The following is a 20,855-nucleotide window of genomic DNA, read 5'->3' as shown; positions in this document are numbered from 1 at the left end:
CAGTGTCTCTAGAACAGAGCTTAAGGCTGAAGGCTGAGGTGTCTGGCAGAAGGGGACTGCAATACCAGGAGCTGCTGTTCATCAGGTGAGTCATTCAGCATTTGGTTGCCCAGTTTCAAAGGGTGAATTAAGTTCAGGAATCCAAGTCCAAGTAAGGGGTTAAGGGCACTTTCCTCTGCTAAAAGCAGAATAGCACTCCTTCTCCACAGTGTCTCTTGATTAAACACTAACCCAACATATTTCCCCCCAAAAGACATCCCTCGGCCAACCCAAGAAGAGCCTCCCTTGCTGTTTCAGTACATCTGATTAAAGCCTACTAATTGCTCTCAAAAAAAAAAAGTAATCCTTCTCTTGAGTAGAACAGCTTATGTATTTTGATTTCAAGTGTAATAAAACTGGGATCACACAAGCATATTCACTAAATTACCGATCTTATGACACAGCCTTCTAGTACTTACACCAAAACTAATTAGCTGAATTCTTATCCTAACCAATACTTAAAAATTGCGGATTCGCTTGATATTTGCAGCACTGTGGCCAACTCATTTATCCTCGAGACACTGTCTCCAAATATAGACTCAAGATGGTTCATCTAGGCAGGAAACACGCATGTGTGTGGGAGGGAATCTGAAAACCTTCCAAGGAATGGAGTTTATGCCACTTCCTAAACCACTGGGGGATAGGGGAAGACCACAAAAAGGCCTGTCAGGAAAAGCCCAAGGGAAGAGTAATTCTTTTGTCAGAATCTCACCAAGCCAGACCCAAGTGACCAGGTAAGGAAAGAGAGAAGGAAAACAAGTTATAGATGTCTGTCAAGGGGAAGGAAAAGAAATTTTAAAAGCTGTAAAAATAAGAAAGCAATGAGGAAACATCTTTATTGCATGACAAAATTTAATCAGCGTGTAAGCCAAGAGAAAACTAAATCCACACAAGCAGTTCACATGAACTACTTCAAGTCAGAGTCTGTAGATAATGTAATAACAATTTAACACACCACCATCCATTATTCAAAACATCCACTCTCACAATGAAAGTTCTTGAAATCTAGCTTACTTCTCAGATTTGAAGTTGAGAGTAATGGTATCCCCCACATTAGGGCCTGCCAGTATCCTGTCTGTGTGACACAGTCACAGTGCCTCTGTCATTTTCCTGCCATCAAGGTGTTACATCACTCACTGCTTGAAAAAATGATAACCTCACCCTTGTAAAGAGGAGATCTGTCTACATTATCACATTGTAGACAGCTAGATGCTACATTGAAGGGTGAAATACAAGAACATGAGGATCCTGAGGATCCAAGGTCAATTAAAATGAAGAAAGACAAGGTACATATTGCAAAGTTTCCACTAGAAAAAAAAAAAGCAAACAAAAAACTAAAAGTGTGACCCGATTCTGTTGAATTTAGAATAAGAAATTTATCTGCCATTGCTATTTATTATCTAGAATGCCATATATACTATTAACCAAGAGGTACTACAACATTTAGTTTTCTCTGTTCACTACTATACTGTAATTGAAGATCTCCAGGATATGCTTATCAAAAAACCACACAATTGTGCTTTCTGCATCTTTCAAAAGCTTATGCTTAACCTCTAGACATGAAAGGACAAGGACACCATCAGAACAGAAAGTTTTTTTAAACCCCAATTTTACTTACCAAAAGTACTATGTTATTCCTCCCACTTTCTCCTTAGTTTTGAGAAAGGCACAGAAAATTTTGTTTTTATTGAATTGCTTTTTGCCTGTTGTATTTCTATCCCCTCACCAGGAAGATGTAAAGGTTGGGCTAGTTTTTATTTCTATTCTTCTAAATATCTCCAATGCAGTTCGATGCCACAGTTCTACTATATTCTCAATTTATACACACACACAAAAAAATCCTACTGAGTTTGTTTTCTTAACATCTTATTTGTTTATACATTCTTAATTCTGGGTTGATGTTTTTAAGATTCACTATCTATAAATGTTAGAAAAAGCTCTCCAAATACAGTAGTACACAACAGTTTGCTTCATATCAAGTGCCTGTTTCTTGACAGTCACTCCAGGTAATATACCTAAATGGCAGCTGGAGAAGGTCTGCCCCCAGCCTGTAGCAGGCAGTTTCCTTTCTAACAGAGATGAGGACAGTAAGGCACACACAGCTCAGACAATGCTGCCGTCTTTAGGTGAAGCCATTTTTTGCCCCTGTCATGCATAGGGAAATCCAGATGCCGTTCTTGGTGTTAACGTTGCCTTTTTAAATTTAAATCTGCAATTTTCCCACTTATGTTTTATGGCATGCACACTTCAGGGAATACCCTGAATATTCATCAGGTCAGGAATCAGAAGGTGAGACTTCCCAACACAACAGTAAGTGCTCACTAGGTACCTGTTTGGCCACTGAAAAGAATCTCAGTCCTTTCTTTTGTTTGTACCATATTTAAGTCTTGAGTAAATACCATTACCACGATTTTCAAATTATGTAAAATTCAACAGCTGAGCTATTCAGTTAGTCCCGTACAAAGCTGTGTAGCAGTCACACAAGCCCCATGTCAGCTGTTATGTCTATTCAGCTCTTTTGAGCAGCAACCCATTCACTGTTCACCCATCTGTAAAACACACTAAAATACCCTAACATATCAACTTTAATGAGCCTCTCAAAAGAGCAACAAATACTGTATAAATAGCCACTTGCTGCCATATATATTAATTAGATAGCCAGATGTTTTTTATTTCTACAGCTTGTGAACACGAAAATTCATACAAAAGCATTTTCTAAGGCTTAGATATGGCAAATTATTACAGGGACAATTAGACCTTTTTTTTTTAAATGACAAAATATATGTTGTCTTTTTATTTCCTGCCACACAATCCTGATCTTCTTATACGAACACTTTATAACTGTAAAGAGTAACATTAATTGGGTCTGAATAATTATATATCAATACACAGTAAGTGGGAATATGATTGCTACCCTCTTTTCTCTTGGCCCATGCATCTTTCTAAAAGGCCCTGATTATCTTGGTATGACTTTGGATGAATAAATGTGTTAGCTTATGGTTGTAGAAACCAGTCAAGAATGAAACTATCATTTTTTCCTCACAAATAAACATGCTTTTATGGTGTTAACAATAATATAATGAGAATCTTCAAAGTAAGAGCTCTCTTACCCAGAATAGGAACAAAATTATATTCTATGATGTTGACACTTACACAATCCAACAATCCCATGAAATAAAATTAAATTGCAACTTTTCATTTCATTTTAAAAATTTCATATCAATTCAAGAAATTTGATTTTGTTTCATTTTCTTTCATTTCTTTTTCTCCTTCCTGCCCAGCAAGAACTAAGAAAACGGCTTTGCAAAACAATGAGGGGACATTCAAGGTAAAAACTTTAGTCAGCAACTATTTGAAATCACCACTGCAAATTCAGCAGATATAGTCAAGGTAAGAATGGTAATAAAAACCTACAGATGAAAAGAATAAAGTACTTAAAGTATCTATTCCCAAAGGGCATTACCAGCACTCAAATTACAGAGGCAAAATTCTTTGGAAATGTTCCAGGATACCTTAGGAGCACTAAGGTAGGTTTAACTATTTTATGTTTGGTTTAGGTATCTCTTTGTATTTCTGTTTTGTTGTTGTTTGTTTAACTTTGGTTTTGGTTTGTGGGATGTGCGGGTTTGTTTTGGTTTTTTTTTTTTTGAATGGTAATTAAGTTAGGTCCATACAGAATTTTATCTGATTAAAATTGCATCTGTTAAAACTTGTGGCACCCAAGTTAAAATCTGGGGAGGCAGGAGGGGGAAGGAAAGCTGATGGGTAAATTCTGGCCAAGATGAAGAAAGTGATAGGACCTCTTTCCCTAACAGGCATAAGTTATGTAGCTTGATAAAGCAGTATTTATATTTGTACTAAAAGAATGATTTAGTCTGATGCAATTAGAGTAAAAAAAACACCCCCTCCAAAAAACAAACAAACAAACAAACAAAAAACCCCAAACCACCTCCATAAAAACCTCACACCAATTTTGAACAGAATAAAAAAACTCCATGTTTTCAGATCTTAGCCAAAAGCATTAACTGAGTTATTGGTAATGACCCTGTGGAATATATTTTAATACAAAATCCTGACTCTCAAAAAAAAACCCTGAAAACATCAAAAATCCTAAAATATTAGAAGTATATTTCTATCTAGAAATTCTACCATGTGCATGTGGCCAGAGCAGTACCTTTGACACAGAATCACTTGGCTGCTTATCCTAAGTATTTGTGTAACTCTTCGGAAGAACAACTTAGAGCACTTCACTGTTTTCTCCTCTCTAGTCAATCCTGAAGAACTCTTTTCACATGCAAACGAATGTGTCACTAGGAAAAAGAATAGTTTGTCTGATGTCATGCAGAGGTTACATCCCTACTGCTTCCCCATATCATTCCCCAAAGCTGGTGGAGTGATGGACTGGCTCCAGGTTGTGGCAGCCTGTCTTTGCCCAAAGCTGAATGTGTTTAGGATATCTTTGAGGTATCTCACATTCGTCTATAAAACACACTAGATGGGTCAGCTCTTGGAGACTGTCACCATCCCAATGGCACTGGCTGCATGCTTGACAAGACACTTCTATTAGTCCAGAACTTCAGCCCTCATTGCCCAAAAAATATCACCCCTTGTGTCCTCCAGTGCCTTTACTGAATGCTAAGTCTGTCTACTCTCCACCATCAACTCCAATGAACTGCAAAAAAAAAGGACTGCCAAACTGATTCAAGTGACCCAAAACTGAGTGAAAAAAAAGGACTAGTATTTTTGACAGCATTTGAACAAAAAACAAAGGGCAGCTGCCCTCCTCATGCTGGTGATACATTCATTCTTTCTTTAAAGTTTTGTGATTAGCTATGAAGCTTACATGTATTCCATATTTTGCTAAACTACTAGTAAAACTGCATTTTTTTCCAATACTCAGTCAGTAGAAGCAGAGTTCTAAAAATTTTTATTATTCAAGTCTAGTCAGGAACTATTTCACAAATGACAACAACGAAAAACCCTTTTAAAGAAATATTTTGACAGATCAACAAAGATCAAATAACTATGTATCCGCCAAATCGACAAAAGATATCAAATATAATCTGTGGTCATACGTATGAGTATAACATGTTTGTTCCAAGCAGATCTAGAAAAACAGTAAAGAGTCAAAGCCAACACTTCTAATGTGCCATTAAATATCCATCAAAAGTTTAGTCTGAGGCAAGATTAATCCTCCCCCTCATATGAGAAGGCATGCAAATCCCTGATGGCTCTTAGAAGAGTTATTTCAACACTTGGAAAGAAATCGATCTAAACCTACCAAATCATGATGCTGTCAGTCATGAAAACTCCCTTTGAGCTGTATAATAATTTTGCAATAACCTTATTTGGAAAGGACTACTCATTAAATAGAGAATACATGACAGATAAGACACAGCATCTGGCATGTGCCAAGTCTGGTATTTGCTCGTTATTTTTCTGTTTTCCGGTCAGGTTGTCAAGAAGTCAACTGATTATGGAAAAAAAGCCTAAAACAAAACATGAAAAAATAATAACGGTAATCAAATGGTTCTCTAGTGCATTATTTCCTCTTGGTCAAGACAACTGGATGTGAGTAATTTGAATAAAGGAAACAAACTCATACTTTCCTGATTAACAAAGGTCATTCACATTCAGCTGCCCAACACACAAGAGTACTTGTAGACAGTGATACTCTGACTAACTAGAGACTTGGACATATGGAGACCATATGAGAGACCATAGAGAAGTGCCTCTGGCTTCACCTAAATTTCACGCATGTATTAATAAGAGGAAAATAAACCAGGAAGAAAATCTTCAGAATGACAAAGAAAAACCCAAACATTTCACCAAAATACGTCTTCTTGTACATGTACAAAGCCTTTGGAAAAAACAGCTCTACACACCTCAACCATCAGTTCTCCCTCATGCCTCCCAGCAGGGCATTAACACCAAGAACCCCTGCTGCCTGACTGTAACCTCGGAGCTACAATAGCAAAGTGAGCTGCATGTGGCTGAAATAGGTAGTCAGCTCAAGCTCACCTGGCAAACAGGACCAACAGCTCTGCATGATGCTTTAGGCTTCAGCAGGTACCACAACTGCTTTCTCTTAACTGTGGCACCGCCCTGGTGCTTGGAAAGGCAAACTCAGCCACGTACTCAGCAGGTCACCAAAGGTAGCATCGAGCACGTTGCGCTTGCACTCTTGAGGAGTATCAAATCGTGCCACCAGAGAGGACACTCACAGTACCATAGTAGGACTAGACACAGAACTCAACATATCTAATGTAATCTGACAGGATAATGAGCATCTTTTTCACATACTGCTCTGATGGGGGAGAAGCAACTAAAAATAAATTGTGTCACTGGAACAGGTGCTTGGTAGGAGCTGATGCAAAGTCAGCCCTGGCTGAAGGAACAAGTCACCCTGAAACGGAGTATGAATTCAGATAGGTTCTACTAAAATTTTTAGCTATTTTAAATGGCTTCCCGACAAAGGAAAGGAAGAACGATTTATCAGGGAGCTTTATTAAGTTGGATTGCTGTTCTCACCAGGCAGAATAAAAACCTCCCCGAAATGTCACAAATCTGTCTTCAAGATCTTGAGAATGACCAGCAATTTTAGATTTAATAACCCTTTCTAGTATAGGCTTACAATCCGGTATAGAAAATTACCTCAGAAATCTTATGAATCCTGCTTGGATGAAGTCATTTCAGTTTTCTGAATATGTTAAATTGAAAAGAGAAAAGAACACATTAAGTCGAAACAGGAGAAGGGAGAGAAGACATTAAAAAAAAAAAGAGAAAAGAAAAAGTTTTAATCATAGAGAAGCTCCAGCAAACTACACAGGAGAAAGATACTCTAACACATGAATTGCTCCTTTGTCCCACCTGCACTTCTTAGGAACCTTAAAGTAATTGGAATTTGACTGTTAGCTTGGAACATTTTCTCTGATGTGAGTTCATAAATTCTAAGTCATAAAAGGAGAAACAAACACATATCTAAAAAGATAACTTTCGAGAACATGAAATATGTTAATCTCTGTACTACATCCTAAACAATACTTAGCATAACAGGAAAAGCTGCCTTAAGGAGACTCTAAAGCCCTCTGTCCTAAATGTCAGAGAAAATAATTAACTGAACAAAGAATGGGAGAAAAAGAATCATTTGTGTATTTGAACAAAATAAGTAGAAGCCCAGACCTATTCCATACGATGTAATTAATAATGAACTATCTACTGGGAGTAATGCAGACAGAACAAGATCTAAACATTTTTTTAACTCTTGAAGATATTCTTTAGAGCTGAAAGTAAAAGGAAAAAAAAACTCCTTTCTTTGAGTCAGGGCAGAAACAGAGGAAAAAATTGTACTCTGTACAGGTACTGAGGAACTCTTAATACATACCTTTTCCATTGAAATGAATTTTTAAAAAAATGAAAAATTAAAGGTAGGATAGGTAGAACTTCCTCTTGTGCAAGTTTGTTGAATTAGTGATTTCCCTCCATAGTCTGGGATGTTGAATGACTTTGCAGGAGGTACACCAGGTCTTTGCAGTGTCCAGCCTAGAAACTTCAATTGAAACTGTATTCCCTCTTTTGATGCAAAAATAAAAATGACTGCAAATAGAGATCATCTAAAAAACTAAGTGGTTTTACAGTTCATTCTCTATGTCACCCCAAACCAAGGGCGAAAACAGTCACCACAGAATTGTTAAGGTTGGAAAAGACCTTAAGATCAGAAAGTCCCACCATTAACCCAGCACCACCATGTTCATCACTAAACCAAGTCTCTGAGTGCCTCCAGGGATGGTGATTCTACCACTTTCCTGGGCACCTTGTTTCAATGCTTGATAACCCTTTCAGTGAGGAAATTTTTCCTTATATCCCACCTGAACCTCCCCTGGCACAACTTGAGGCCATTTCCTCTAATTCTGTCCCTTGTTACCTGGGAGAAGAGACTGACCCCCACCTGGCTACAACCTTTTTCAGGTGCTTATAGACAGTGATGAGGTTTCCCTTGAGCCTCCTTTTCTTCAGGCTAAACAACCCCAGCTCCCTCAGCTGCTCAAGTCAATAAGACTTGGGCTCCAGACCCTTCACCAGCTCCTGTGCCCTTCTCTGGACATGCTCCAGCACATCAATGTCCTTCTCATAGTGAGATGTGGCCTCACCAGTGCTGAGTAGAGAGGGACACCCTGATCTGCCCTGATCCTGCTGGCCACACTATTGCTGGTACAAACCAGGATGTCATTGGCCTTCTTGGCCACCTGGGCACACTGCTGGCTCATGTTCATAGAATCATAGAATCAATTGGGTTGGAAAAGACCTCCGAGATCATCGAGTCCAACCCTTGGTCCAAATCCAGTCCATTTACTAGATCATGGCACTCAGTGCCACGTCCAATCTGCGTTTAAAAATCTCCAGGGATGGTGAATCCACCACCTCTCTGGGCAGCCCATTCCAATGCCTGATTACTCTCTCTGTAAAGAATTTTCTCCTGATATCCAACTTAAATTTCCCCTGGCGGAGCTTAAGCCCGTGCCCCCTTGTCCTATTGCTGAGTGCCTGAGAGAAGAGACCAACCCCCACCTGGCTAGAACTTCCCTTCAGGTAGTTATAGACGGTGATGAGGTCACCTCTGAGCCTCCTCTTCTCCAGGCTAAACAACCCCAGCTCCCTCAGCCTCTCCTCATAGGACTTATGCTCCAGTCCCTTCACCAGCCTTGTTGCTCTTCTCTGGACCCACTCCAGCACCTCAATATCCTTCCTGAACTGAGGGGCCCAGAACTGAACACAATACTCAAGGTGTGGCCTCACCAACGCAGAGTACAGGGGAAGGATCACTTCCCTGCTCCTGCTGGCCACACTATTTTTGATACAGGACAAGATCCCATTGACCTTCTTGGCCACCTGGGCACACTGTTGGCTCATGTTGAGCTTCCTGTCAATTAGTACCCCCAGGTCCCTTTCTGCCTGGCTGCTCTCCAGCCACTCTGTGCCCAGCCTGTAGCGCTGCATGGGGTTGTTGTGGCCAAAGTGCAGCACCCGGCACTTGGCTTTATTGAACTTCATCCCATTGGAATCAGCCCATCTCTCCAGCCTGTCCAGATCCCTCTGCAGAGCCCTCCTGCCTTCCAGCAGGTCGACACTCCCTCCCAATTTAGTGTCATCAGCAAATTTGCTGATGATACACTCAATCCCCTCATCTAAATCATCAATAAAGATGTTAAACAGGACTGGGCCCAACACTGATCCCTGGGGAACACCACTAGTGACCGGCCGCCAGCTGGATGCAGCTCCATTCACCAGCACTCTCTGGGCCCGACCCTCCAGCCAGCTCCTAATCCAGGAGAGGGTACACTTGTCCAAGCCATGGGCTACCAGCTTTTCCAGCAGTATATTATGGGAGACAGTGTCAAAGGCCTTGCTGAAGTCTAGATAGACCACATCCACAGCCTTCCCCTCATCCACCAGGCGGGTCACCTGATCGTAAAAAGAGATCAGGTTGGTCAGACAGGACCTGCCCCTCCTAAACCCATGCTGGCTGGGTCTAATCCCTTGTCCATCCTGAAGGTGCTGTGTGATTGCACTCAGGATGATCTGCTCCATAACCCTGCCAGGCACCGAGGTCAGGCTGACAGGCCTGTAGTTGCCAGGGTCCTGCTTGCAGCCTTTTTTGTGGATTGGGGTGACATTCACCAACTCCAATCATCTGGGACCTTCCCAGAGAGCCAGGACTGTTGGAAGATGATGGAGAGCGGTTTGGCAAGCTCTTCTGCCAGCTCCCTCATCACCCTGGGATGGATCCCGTCTGGTCCCATAGACTTGTTGGGATCCAGCTGGCTCAGTAAGTCGCTAACTACATCCTCCTGGAATACAGGAGGGCTATTCGGGTCTCTGTCTCTGTCTATCTGCTCCAGAGGTGTCTATCAGCTGCTGTTGACCAGCACTCACAGGTTCTTTCCATCAGGTGGCTTTCCAGCCACTTTTCCGCAAGCCTGTAGTGCACCGCATGGGGTTGTTGTGACCCCACTGCAGGACCCAGCACTCAGTCTTGTTGAACCTCATACCACTGGCCTTGGCCCATCAATCCAGCCTATCCAGTTTCCTCTGCAGAATCTTCCTACTCTCCAGCAGATCAACACTCCCACCCAACTTGGTGTTGACTGAAGGTACACTCAATCCCCTTGTCCATCATGTTGACAGAAGGCATTTTGGTGCCAAGTGGAATAGTTGTTTTGTAAATAGAAATCTTCAGTTGCTCTTTAACAGGCTTGTTTTCAAAATCTGAGCATCTTGTTCTGTTTAGACATTTAACTATTATGCCTGTCATAGTTTGTTTATTAAATAGAAATCAGTCAATATAAACCTTGCTATGTTCAGAACCCACGCAGCGCAGAGAAAATCTCCCCCACAATAAGCCTGGGGCAAAACACTTCCAAGGTAAATGAATGTAAGCATGTGCTGCAGTGCGCTTATTTAATACTGCTGCAAAACCCTACTTGGGGAAATAGAAGAAAGTAGTTGAAAGAATGATTTATAAAGTAACATAAAAAAAATCAATTATGGGCTCCAATTGTGGGGCCTCTTTCACAACTGATGAATAACCATCTAATGAAATTGTCAGCAATGCATGCAACACATAGTAATTGTTCAATATAAACAATTATTGTATAGAACTAGATTTAATCTCTGGAAGTCGACATTGCAAGGTATTGTTTTATTCTAAAGCTTAGCATTTCAACAGGAAAATTCAGCATCTCTTCAGGACACCTAAATTATAGAGGATAAAAATCCTTATCCAAAACAATCCAAACAATATCTAAAGGAAACATAAACACTCCTCAAGCATCATCACCTCCTTGTTATAGTGCAGAATTGGTCAAAGCCTCCCTACAATCACAAAATGAACTCAATAGGCTTTGCCTCTCCTGTCCTACAGAACAGCAAATTCCTCCAACATAAATCCAAACACAAAAGAACAAGAGCCTTTGTTATGTATTACTCTGAGAAGAGAAATGATCAAAATATTGTCACTGGAACAAAATGCAAGACAGAATCTTCCTTGAAAACACACATACAGAGAAAACAAGAAAAATCCTTCCAATTATCATCAGAGGAAGGCAAATTGAAAAAAAAATTATACTAAAACAACAGTTTTAGTGCACACTAAGCTTGGGAAGTACAGAAAATAGCTGCCACTGCTTCCTTTCCCACCTTTTTCTGTGGTCCCCCTCAAGAGACAGGGCCAAACCCACAGCCAGAGACAGGAGCTATGCCAGCTGCTACAACTGCTTCAGTGGATATTGGAAAAGCTAGTGAGACAAGGATAATTAAGGGCATGTGCAAGCTCTACAGGAACCCTAGCATGACTATCAGCAGCAACAACCAGAAGAGGCTCAAGCTGAGGCTTGAAGAGCTCAAATTACTGCTAATAAATCAAAATGACCTTGGTTCAAAGAGTTTGAAAAAACAGAGACTCTCTCTTAATAGTTGTAATTTCTTGTTTCCCAAATTGCCATTTCTAGAGTTTACTGTCCAATTCCAACAAAGCCAAGTAAGTCTTGACTGATGTTAGGCCAGAGGCTAGCCAAGATTTATTCACAATAGATCAGTCATTAAAATGTACTATTTTCAAATTACAATAATCTAATTTTATAGATTCAGTGTCTAATGGACCCACAGCGAGACAGGCAAAATTCCCAGACTGCTAAGCATATCCTCTTAACCAGTCTCATTCAGCAGGGCTGCCTAACAACATTAATGTGGATGTCTTAGGAGAATTATTTCCATCACATATCAAGCACAAACTGCAAAACCTCAACTTTTCTCAGTCATTACTACTTTTTTTATTTCTTAAATGTCAATCAGTTGACATTACTTTTAATAGGATGGGTCAAAAATAATGTTTTAAGTCCAGCATTCTGAAATAAAATTTTGTGGAACAAAGCCAAGAGTTTACAGCACACTCTGAAGTGAAAAGCTGCCACTTAGCAGACGTGATCCTATCGTAAAAAAATAAAATAAAAAGTCTCATTTCAGTCAGCCAACCTCTCCACATACAATTCACAGCATGAAGGGTATATGGGAAAGTGCAAATAAGTAAAAACAGCCTTATTTCATCTAAACCAGTGCAATTTTCAGACAGTACAGTTCAAGCTTCAGAAGTGAAATGAGGATCTGAATTTGTCTGCCTGATAAATTTTAAATACCTTCCCCTGTCTCTTTATTTGAATTGCACTGTATGTGTCAGTAGAAGACACAGTAATTTTTACAGTGGTGCTTGGTAATTAATCTGATAATTACGTTTATTTGCTCTACTATTAGCCCTCCATTATTAGGAAAGGGTTGTAAATTCTTTTAATTTACCTATTTGTATTTTCAGATTACAACATGCAAAGCAGGCTAAAAAAAAAGTTTCTGCACCTACATGTCAAAAGATAAAAAAATCTATTTCAATAATTTCTTAGTTACATCTCAAATATTCAAGCTTCTGTTGTATATTTGACTCAATAGTATTGAATATCAAGTTCCTCTTCCTGCGTAACAAACAAAATGGGAAACAGCAGCCTCCAACAATCTGGCTCCACATTGTGGCAGTCACAAATGACCTCTAAGACAAGATGCTTTTCAGTTCTCAATCACAGACTGAGTTTTTCAGCAAACAGCCCAAAGACTGCAAATCACAATCCATAATTTTACTCTCAAATACATTTCCATTTTTTAAAAAAGTGCTATTTCTTAAGCACTCTTTTAGATGGGTAGCATCAATCCCTTCAGCAATCAGAGAAGACATGCAAAAAAGCCTGCTTTTCCACTCCCTGACTTGTCTTTGTTAGAAAGACCACAATAGAAATAATTACGTCAATAAAGAGTAAGGTCATTTTGGGAATATATGCAGTAGGTATTCCTCCTGTAATAAGAGTTTTACAGAGGAGGAACCTCACATTGAATTACAATAAGTAGATCAGAAAGGCCGTATTAGGATTCATGAACAATACAATCACAACAACAAAAAAAAGATGTAAGCTTTACTGAAAAATGCCACATACAACATACCTCAGTGATTCCTCCCTCAGGCTATAAAAAGCTCTAGACTCTAAAAATGTCTTCCTCTTACTTCTTCTTTCTCTCTCTTAAAAATTCTCACTATTTTTTAACACTAACTCCAAAAATTTCTAGTTAAAGAACTATTTCAGGTGTATTTTCCTTTAAAATAAAAAGACCAAATGAAATTTTCTGAAGACAAAAGTCTTTAACAAACTATCAGTGAAGTTCTTCTCAAATCCACAGCATCATTTCCTATCCATCTTCTTCACAAATTCTGTAATTTAAAACCAAAAAAGAATTCTAGGATCATATATGTAAACTTGTATTTGACAAACATTTCATCAATGACAACAAAAAAAAAAGAGAACCATCTATTACCATTCTGTCTCAGCACATCCTGCTAATGTAAGCACCTCTTGCTGAATTTCAGTGAAAATACTCACACAGCAGAAATATAAGAATTCAATAACTCTTGTCTTACTTATTAAAAGTGCTTACCCCAAGTACTAAATATATGCCATTGGCAGCAACTGATTTGCAGCACTTCACTTAAGTCTGCAATGTATTTAACACATAAAGGACTCCAGTTTCATCATGTAGAGAAGGATTTAATGTTAGCAGGTAGCAGCTGCCAGCACTTGGATACTGTTATTAGAAATGGTTTAGGCAGTTTATACACACAGCACTTATATGCCTTCTGGTTCAGGCATTAATAGCTAGATCATACACTTGAAACACTCTGTGAAAGGCACCTTAAAATAGAGCTGGGGTCTGAGATCACTTTTATCCCTGTAAATGCAGAGCAGTTTAATTGACTCTTATGTTTAAAGTCTGAATATGCTGAATTTAGTCCCAGGCTTCTCTAACACAGTCCAGGAGAGGACAAGACTGACACACGTGAACCAATAGAAAAACTGAGCAAAGGCAAATAGACTTTAGAAAGGCACTTTGCTATAACTCATACAAAGAGACAAAACCAGTTAATCTCACACATGGAAAAAAATAATCTCCTGGTTTTCCATAGCACTGTACATCACTGCTACTCTGAATTTTTTTCCCTTTGAAGAATACAAAGTGAAGAAGGTGAAGTCCTTCCTTGGCTAGGTTTATGCAGCTGCCCAGAACAAAATGGGAGCCATTAATTGATGCAACTAAGAGGAAAACATGGTGCAGTAGTTTCTGTGTGTGCTGAAGTCGTGTGCAGTACACCGAAGTCAACGAGCAGAAAGACTTTCCCCTCATCTGACCTAGTTCTGTCAAAGATTCACACATGGAGATGGTGGGTGTAGAGGTGACACATGAAGTATCTTTAAAAATTTTGGAAGGCAAAATTTTGGAAGGCACAGTGAAGAGCACCTAAGACCTTGATGGAGAAAGGGAAGCTGGCTGAACACTAGAAGATTCAGAGAAGATATCAGAAGGCTGCCTAGACCTCTAGGCATACAAGGAAGTGAACAAAAACAAACCTAAAAACAATCCTGGAAAAAAGTGCCAGAAGGATGGTTAGTTTCAGGACAAAGTTACCTGATGCTGCAAGTATATCCTATTTGAATAGAGCTACATATTTAAAGAATCTTTTTTTTTTCTTAAGCAGCATGTAAAAAACGCTGTAAAAAACTTATAATTGCAAAAACATAATCAAATTTTCTGGGTTCTGAATTAGTGTTGTCTGCAGTGTCACAGATGCAGCATAGAAAGGCACTGTCCTGAAAGAGTTTTCACACAAAATCAACAAAGAATAGCAGAAATAAGGATCAAAGGCTCAAAGGAACATTACTTTTTTGTTAAATTATTCTAAAACACATATCTCAATTATCTTTTACTTGCTGTACACCCAACCAGTGGTAGCTGGGTAAATTCTGCACAAACAGTGGAACAGGTTGCCCAGAAAGGCTGTGGAGTCCATCCCTGGAGCTACACAAAGCCTGACTGTGCACGTTCCTGAGCAACTTGGTGTAGCCAACTCTGTTCTGAGCAGGGTCCCAGACTGCAGGATGCCCAGAGGCCCCCTTCCCACTCCAGCAATTCCCTGATCAGAGTAGAATGGATTTCTGAGAAGTTATTTAAAAATTACTGGGTTTCCACAAAGTGGATCAGAGAGGGTACTTTATATAAAAGCTAAAGTCTTCAAAAAAACCCAAACAGAATACAACTGGGAATGAAACCTACAAATAATTGGTAAATCAGCTTTTTGGTGGACAGAAGACAATTTTGGACAATATCATCTAGGAAAAGCACCAGTCATCACTAATGAACAGATTCATGGAGGAAGCTGACAGTGAAGAGCAGCAAAATGAGATTTACAGTCTGGAAATAAAAGGCAAAAAAACCCTAAGCTCCTACTTAAAATTAAAGTTAAAAGACAGAACCATGGCAGGTTTCTGAGGCAAATCTTAATCCAACACTGTCAGCACTCCAGCCTTTCTGATCATATCACTAATTTTTTTCACAGTTTGTAGGCAAGCCAGTATGTCTATTAGGAGAGTGCAACAAACAGGAACACGGAAAAGCTTCCCCTACATAAATGGGACAGTAGTTTTAGGCCAAAAGTGATCAGTGACCTTTATGAAGAAAGAAAGAAATGCTCTTGATGAAAAGACATTAAAGAATTGGGAACTATGGGAGTCACCTCAGTACTCAATTACTGAAACTTAACGGGTTTGACCCAGGCTTACAAAATAATTGACCCAACACAAGGGTCTTGCTCAAAACGTATCACCAAAAATAACTTCAAAAAGTGTGGGTTTTTTTTCCTCAAACTAACCTCCAAAACCAGAAATTCCAAATGAGAAACCATTTCTTCCTCTGTTACCTACTCTTCCCAATTACACCACAGAACTATTGTGATTACTTCATGCCCTTATACAATACACATATATTCTTGCCCACCCCAAAAGAGAAGTTTTGTTTGTTACCTCTTACCGACAGTTATTTTGACAGTTTTTTTCTGAGAGTCCATCCTCATCTTCTCCCATAATATCCACTGCCGAAAATATCAGTGCAACCAGAATTGCAAAGCAGCATACCAGTGCAAAGATCACAATGCATCTTTGCTGGGACTGAAAGAGATTAAGATTAAAAGAAGTTTTAATGGCATGAGCACATTCGACTCAATGTCTTGAGATTCTAAAAGTTTTACATAAGATCTAGAATTCTTTGAAGATTTTACTGCCATAGGTGTCAACACCTCAGGATGAAAACACTCTCAAAATTGTCCTTCAAGTATCACCTTGAGATGTATTTTAAATCCCTCAGGCACTGTTAAATAATTCATGTCACAAATAATATTCATAACTTAAACTGCTTTCTGTTTGTACCACAAGGAAAGTATTATGCATTAAAATAACAACTCCTACATTAACTACGTATTTTCTGATTGCACCTCACAGGTAAAGTACACACTTGGGATAGCACTCAGAAGTTTCATTATGTTTGGTTGAAATAGAACATGTCATTGCAAGGCAACTGAGGAGCAAAGTCTTTTTTTTCTTATTGCTACAAAAAGTAACTGACATTGTCCCTATGATTGTCACAGACAATTTGACAAGTCCTTGCCCCACAGTATTAATAATGTAAGGAAAACAAATTCACAGATGATAGATGGGATTCAAGGAAACAATGTGAGCCTGTTGCTCAGTATGATAGGTAATGCCCTCCACATCTCAGACTAAATATTAAAACAGCATAGCACTACCTTTCAAAATCTTGCAGTAATATATCAGGGACACCTGGCAGAGCTGTAGATAAATGTGAAATCTCCTAAAGACAGTCTTCTGACATGCAATTTACATAGTTGCAAAAACAAAGTATGTTGTATTTTGAAACCAAATGTTCAAAAAAATATATTGTACATTTTTCTGCTGAAGTAAATTTGCACAAAACCACACACATATATAAAAATATGTCTAACTCCTGTTGCCATAGTTATTTTCTTATTGCCCTGTAATTAAAATGTCACATAAAGAAAACAGCTTCATAAAGGAATTGGAAAGTGAGAAAGTGCATGAGAAAGCAGGAAAAGTATATGGGAAAGGAAGCAATGTTATGCTTGCAGCTGATAATGAACTTTATATTATTCCCATTGTTCCCGACATTTTGTTTAAGAGATAATAAGTTCCAGAGTAAAAGAACAGTTTCCCATACATAGGCTTCCAAAACTTTCCAGCTAGCGCAGATTCCAGAAGAACATGCTTATGCATTTTAGAACAAATCAGATACAAACATTTTATTTCAGTCTGTGAAAATCTAAAATACAGCAAACAACTTCTTCAGACAAACTGGAAAAAAAATTGCCTGAAATTTAGTGACAAACGTATCCTTTTCTTTAACAGTAACACCAAATATGCTGTATAAGTTATACACATATTTTAAATAAATACATATTAGACACTTTTATACATTTCAAATACACATTTAAATCTGTGTTTCTAATATATTAACTAAAATCTTACAAGAATGCAGCATAAGAAAACATTCTTCAACTATAAACATGCTTACTTCTGAAATATATAAAATTTGGAACTTTTTTTTTCTGCTGCTAGGTAGAATCATGGCAACATATGAAAATAATTAGAAATTACTGCATCTAGGTGTCCAGAACTAAAGCTGCAGTCAGACGCAAAATAGAACTTAAGAGAAAAATGTTCAACATTGTCTCATTGCCTCATACTATTGGCAAAAAAAACTAACAAGTGCCAAAGAAAAAGAAGTATTCAGATCTGGGACACTGCTTTATGCCATTTCTTTGTCAGGATGTTTCACACTTCTGTTAAGACGACCATTGCCTCATGCAGTTTTTTACAGTCCTGCAAGTGCATTCGCAGAAACTCTTTGATGCATCTTCCTCCATGCACCATGGCAGAAAGATAGCAAAGCTACTCCCACAGCCAGCAAGCCAAAGAGAGTTTGGGCTCATTCTCTAGCCCCTAAGAGCAGGGGATGTGACCCAGTATGGCTTGCAACAATAAGGTTCTTCTTCCCAAACAAGGATAACTGCACCCATTCCACTCAGTGAGACTGGTTCCGAGTCCATACTTTGGGTGAATTCATAGCACAAGCATCCCAGCTGCCACACGGTATGAATGACTTCATGCCACTGTTCCAGGGAATAACTCCCATCTTTTTATTGTGTCGCCACGCAAACAGCAGAACAACTACAGAGATTGGCATGGCCACTGGACCAGAAGAGACTGCGTTAGCCTTGAAGGCTGGGCCAGCACACATGGAGACAGTAAGACATGGTTAACTACTAGGTGGCCACAGTACCTCTATAACACCTGTCATAAGTCATAAAACAGCTCTAGAAACCTTTTAACCTGCCTGAAACCCCAAATCCATATAAATATCTACAGTGTACCAAAAATTATACGGTTTCACAGGAAAGGTGGGGGACACACATAGGGACACATAGCTACAACAGATTCCTCAAGTTCAATACCAGAAAATTTTATGGTAGCAATTTCTAAATGGTCACATTAAAGGAATATGGAAAAGGGAGGCCAAAACAATTCTGAATGGATCTTCCTAATCTAGCATTAATTCCCATTCGACATAATTTTGAGGAACAAATTCGTGGTTTCTAGACTTCTGTCTTCTTGTTGTAGTTGAAAATTGTATAAAGCTTAATTCCCTGTTCTTTCAGTTCTGCATATATACAGCTTGTCAAGCTCTGAAGTTTGACTGACTGTTGCTTACTGGAAGCAGCAAAAAGTTAGTACCACTAGTAAGACCACTGCTATTCTAGTGGCACTAACGACAGAACCACACAAACCTATTGTACTGCTCTTATTTTCACAGATCCTTTATATTATGCATTTGTCTTTGAAAACTATAATGAATTAATTATTTCACTTTTTCTTAAGTACCAGCTTAATGGTATGGTTACAAATAACATAGGGAACCTTTTAAATCCACATAGGAAAAAACCCTGTGCCAACAGTAGTTTTTCTTTGAACTAAGGATTGCACAAAATATTGAATAAAGTAAAGTAAAAATTTGAAGTTTGTGATTCTCTTAACTCTATGTTTTCAGCCACAGGTCTGAAGGGTCAGGTAAAGACCACTTAAAAAAAATATACACATAGTAAGGAGGATTTTGAAGGGTTTCATAGTTCATCTTGAAATTACTTCTGCTGAGTGGTGGTTTTTTGATTGCTTTTAAATCTATGCACTAGATGAGATATTAATATTTGGAAATTGCTTAGATTAAAATTGAAATTTTTATTAGAAAAGAAAGAATAAAAAATAGCTACTTGCACCAAACAAGTGTTCTGAGCCTCTCTTTTGACAATGGTAATAAATCTTTATTTTCATGCATTTTGCCACAGTGCTGGCAATTTTAAAATAAGCTTTCTCTAATTAAAACAGATTATAACAGACTATATAATTGCTCCCTTATACCATCTATGGGTGCCTGTGTGTATGTATGTGCAAGTAATACCAGGCTTTGTGAAAGAATGCAAAATAAAAGAGCTCACACCATTGACAGACTAGAAGGAATCTGCTAGATTTCTCTTCAGACTCCTGCATCTGTGGGCTTGGGCAGACTGTTTGCTTGATGCTATGTTGTTGCATTTCCCCTTGGCAAATGAGATCCCTCTTAGCTTATCAGACCTATCCTGTTTCCTTCAGTAAATGCCTAAAGTCCTCAGTGTTCAAACTTGCAGTCTTCAACACTTAATTATGGAATACAGGGTTGTGAGGGATCTATAGAACTTATGCAACCCATCTATCCATACATATGGTTAATTTGTACAAATATTAGTTCTAACAGATATCTGTTTGACCTGTCCCTAAAAATCTCCAGTTGAAAGAGATCCTAGAGTCTCTTCAGGCAACTCCATCCCACATCTGAGCACCATATTGATGTCTAACATAAGTCTCTTACACTGTAACATTTCTTTTTTTTTCTTTCCCATACTCACTGAAAACAGCAAACAGAGCATTGCACTCTCACATATTTAAAGCCTGCTACAGATGCTAAGAAGCCTATGCCCAGAGCACCTACTGGCTTTAATGTACTGATGTGCAAGCCCAGAAATTCTGTTGCGTGACAGAAAGATTTGTTCAGAGCTTATGGAAGACTGGGAAAGAAACTTCTGCAGTAAGGATTATAAAAAATACCGGAAGCAAAACGTGTCTCTTTCACCTGACTCATCTAGCTTAACTAATATTTACATTAAAACAAATCCACCAAAAACCGCTGCACTTACTAAAACAAAGCATGGGGATTTTTAGTGCTGTTATGCCTCCAGGCAGAGAGTGAGAAAAAGAGCAAAAGCTGCACAATAGGTATGCAGTAAAGTACTATTCAGACTAAAGTTTAATCTGAGAAGGACCTTAACTGTTTATTAAGAGAAAGGATAGTCTATGTCAATTAAGGTTGCATCAGAGCCTGTGATATCCAAGCAGAATTGAAAAGCAGATACCCAAAGCAGAGCAAGAAAAAGGTCTCCAGCTTTACTGCACTCCCATTCCTCAAAAGCTGTTAAACTGCCTCAATGGCCCTTAAAGCTTTCAGTTTCTTCACAAACAATAGGTATTTCTGTGACACACTACATTTAATCAGAAATTTACTCTTCCTCCATTACAGTACAAAAATGTCCTTCTCTCCTTGAAACTGAAACCATGAAATTGCAATGCTGCATCTTCTGAAAAACTGACCACATAACAACAAAACATGTCATGGCTTTGAACTCGTGCTTCATTTTTATACCTATTTAAAGACTAAAGAAGGTAATACTTATGCACCACACTAATACAGAGTTTATATCTGCTTATCAGAACCAA

General features: G+C 38.7%; 1 protein-coding gene across 4 annotated transcripts in view; it reads right to left on the bottom strand.

Annotated features, from left to right (window-relative positions):
* The window catches only part of PLD5 (phospholipase D family member 5), a 187,062-nt gene that overhangs the window by 98,777 nt on the left and 67,430 nt on the right, over nt 1–20,855 (bottom strand). For 2 of the 4 annotated variants that reach the window (XM_064648684.1, XM_064648685.1), the window contains exon 2: nt 15,991–16,127. The exons of 1 other annotated variant lie outside the window; for it this stretch is intronic. In XM_064648684.1, coding sequence (XP_064504754.1) covers nt 15,991–16,127 — 137 coding nt within the window. Of the gene's footprint in view, nt 1–15,983; nt 16,128–20,855 lie in introns of those variants that run through there. One more of the 4 variants, XM_064648686.1, reaches the window with a different exon arrangement.

Source organism: Pseudopipra pipra, chromosome 3 (genome assembly GCF_036250125.1).
Source record: "Pseudopipra pipra isolate bDixPip1 chromosome 3, bDixPip1.hap1, whole genome shotgun sequence".
In the NCBI taxonomy this organism is placed as follows: Eukaryota; Metazoa; Chordata; class Aves; order Passeriformes; family Pipridae; genus Pseudopipra; species Pseudopipra pipra.
Note: the sequence above shows the minus strand (reverse complement) of the source record. Positions and strands in the feature narration are given on the sequence as shown.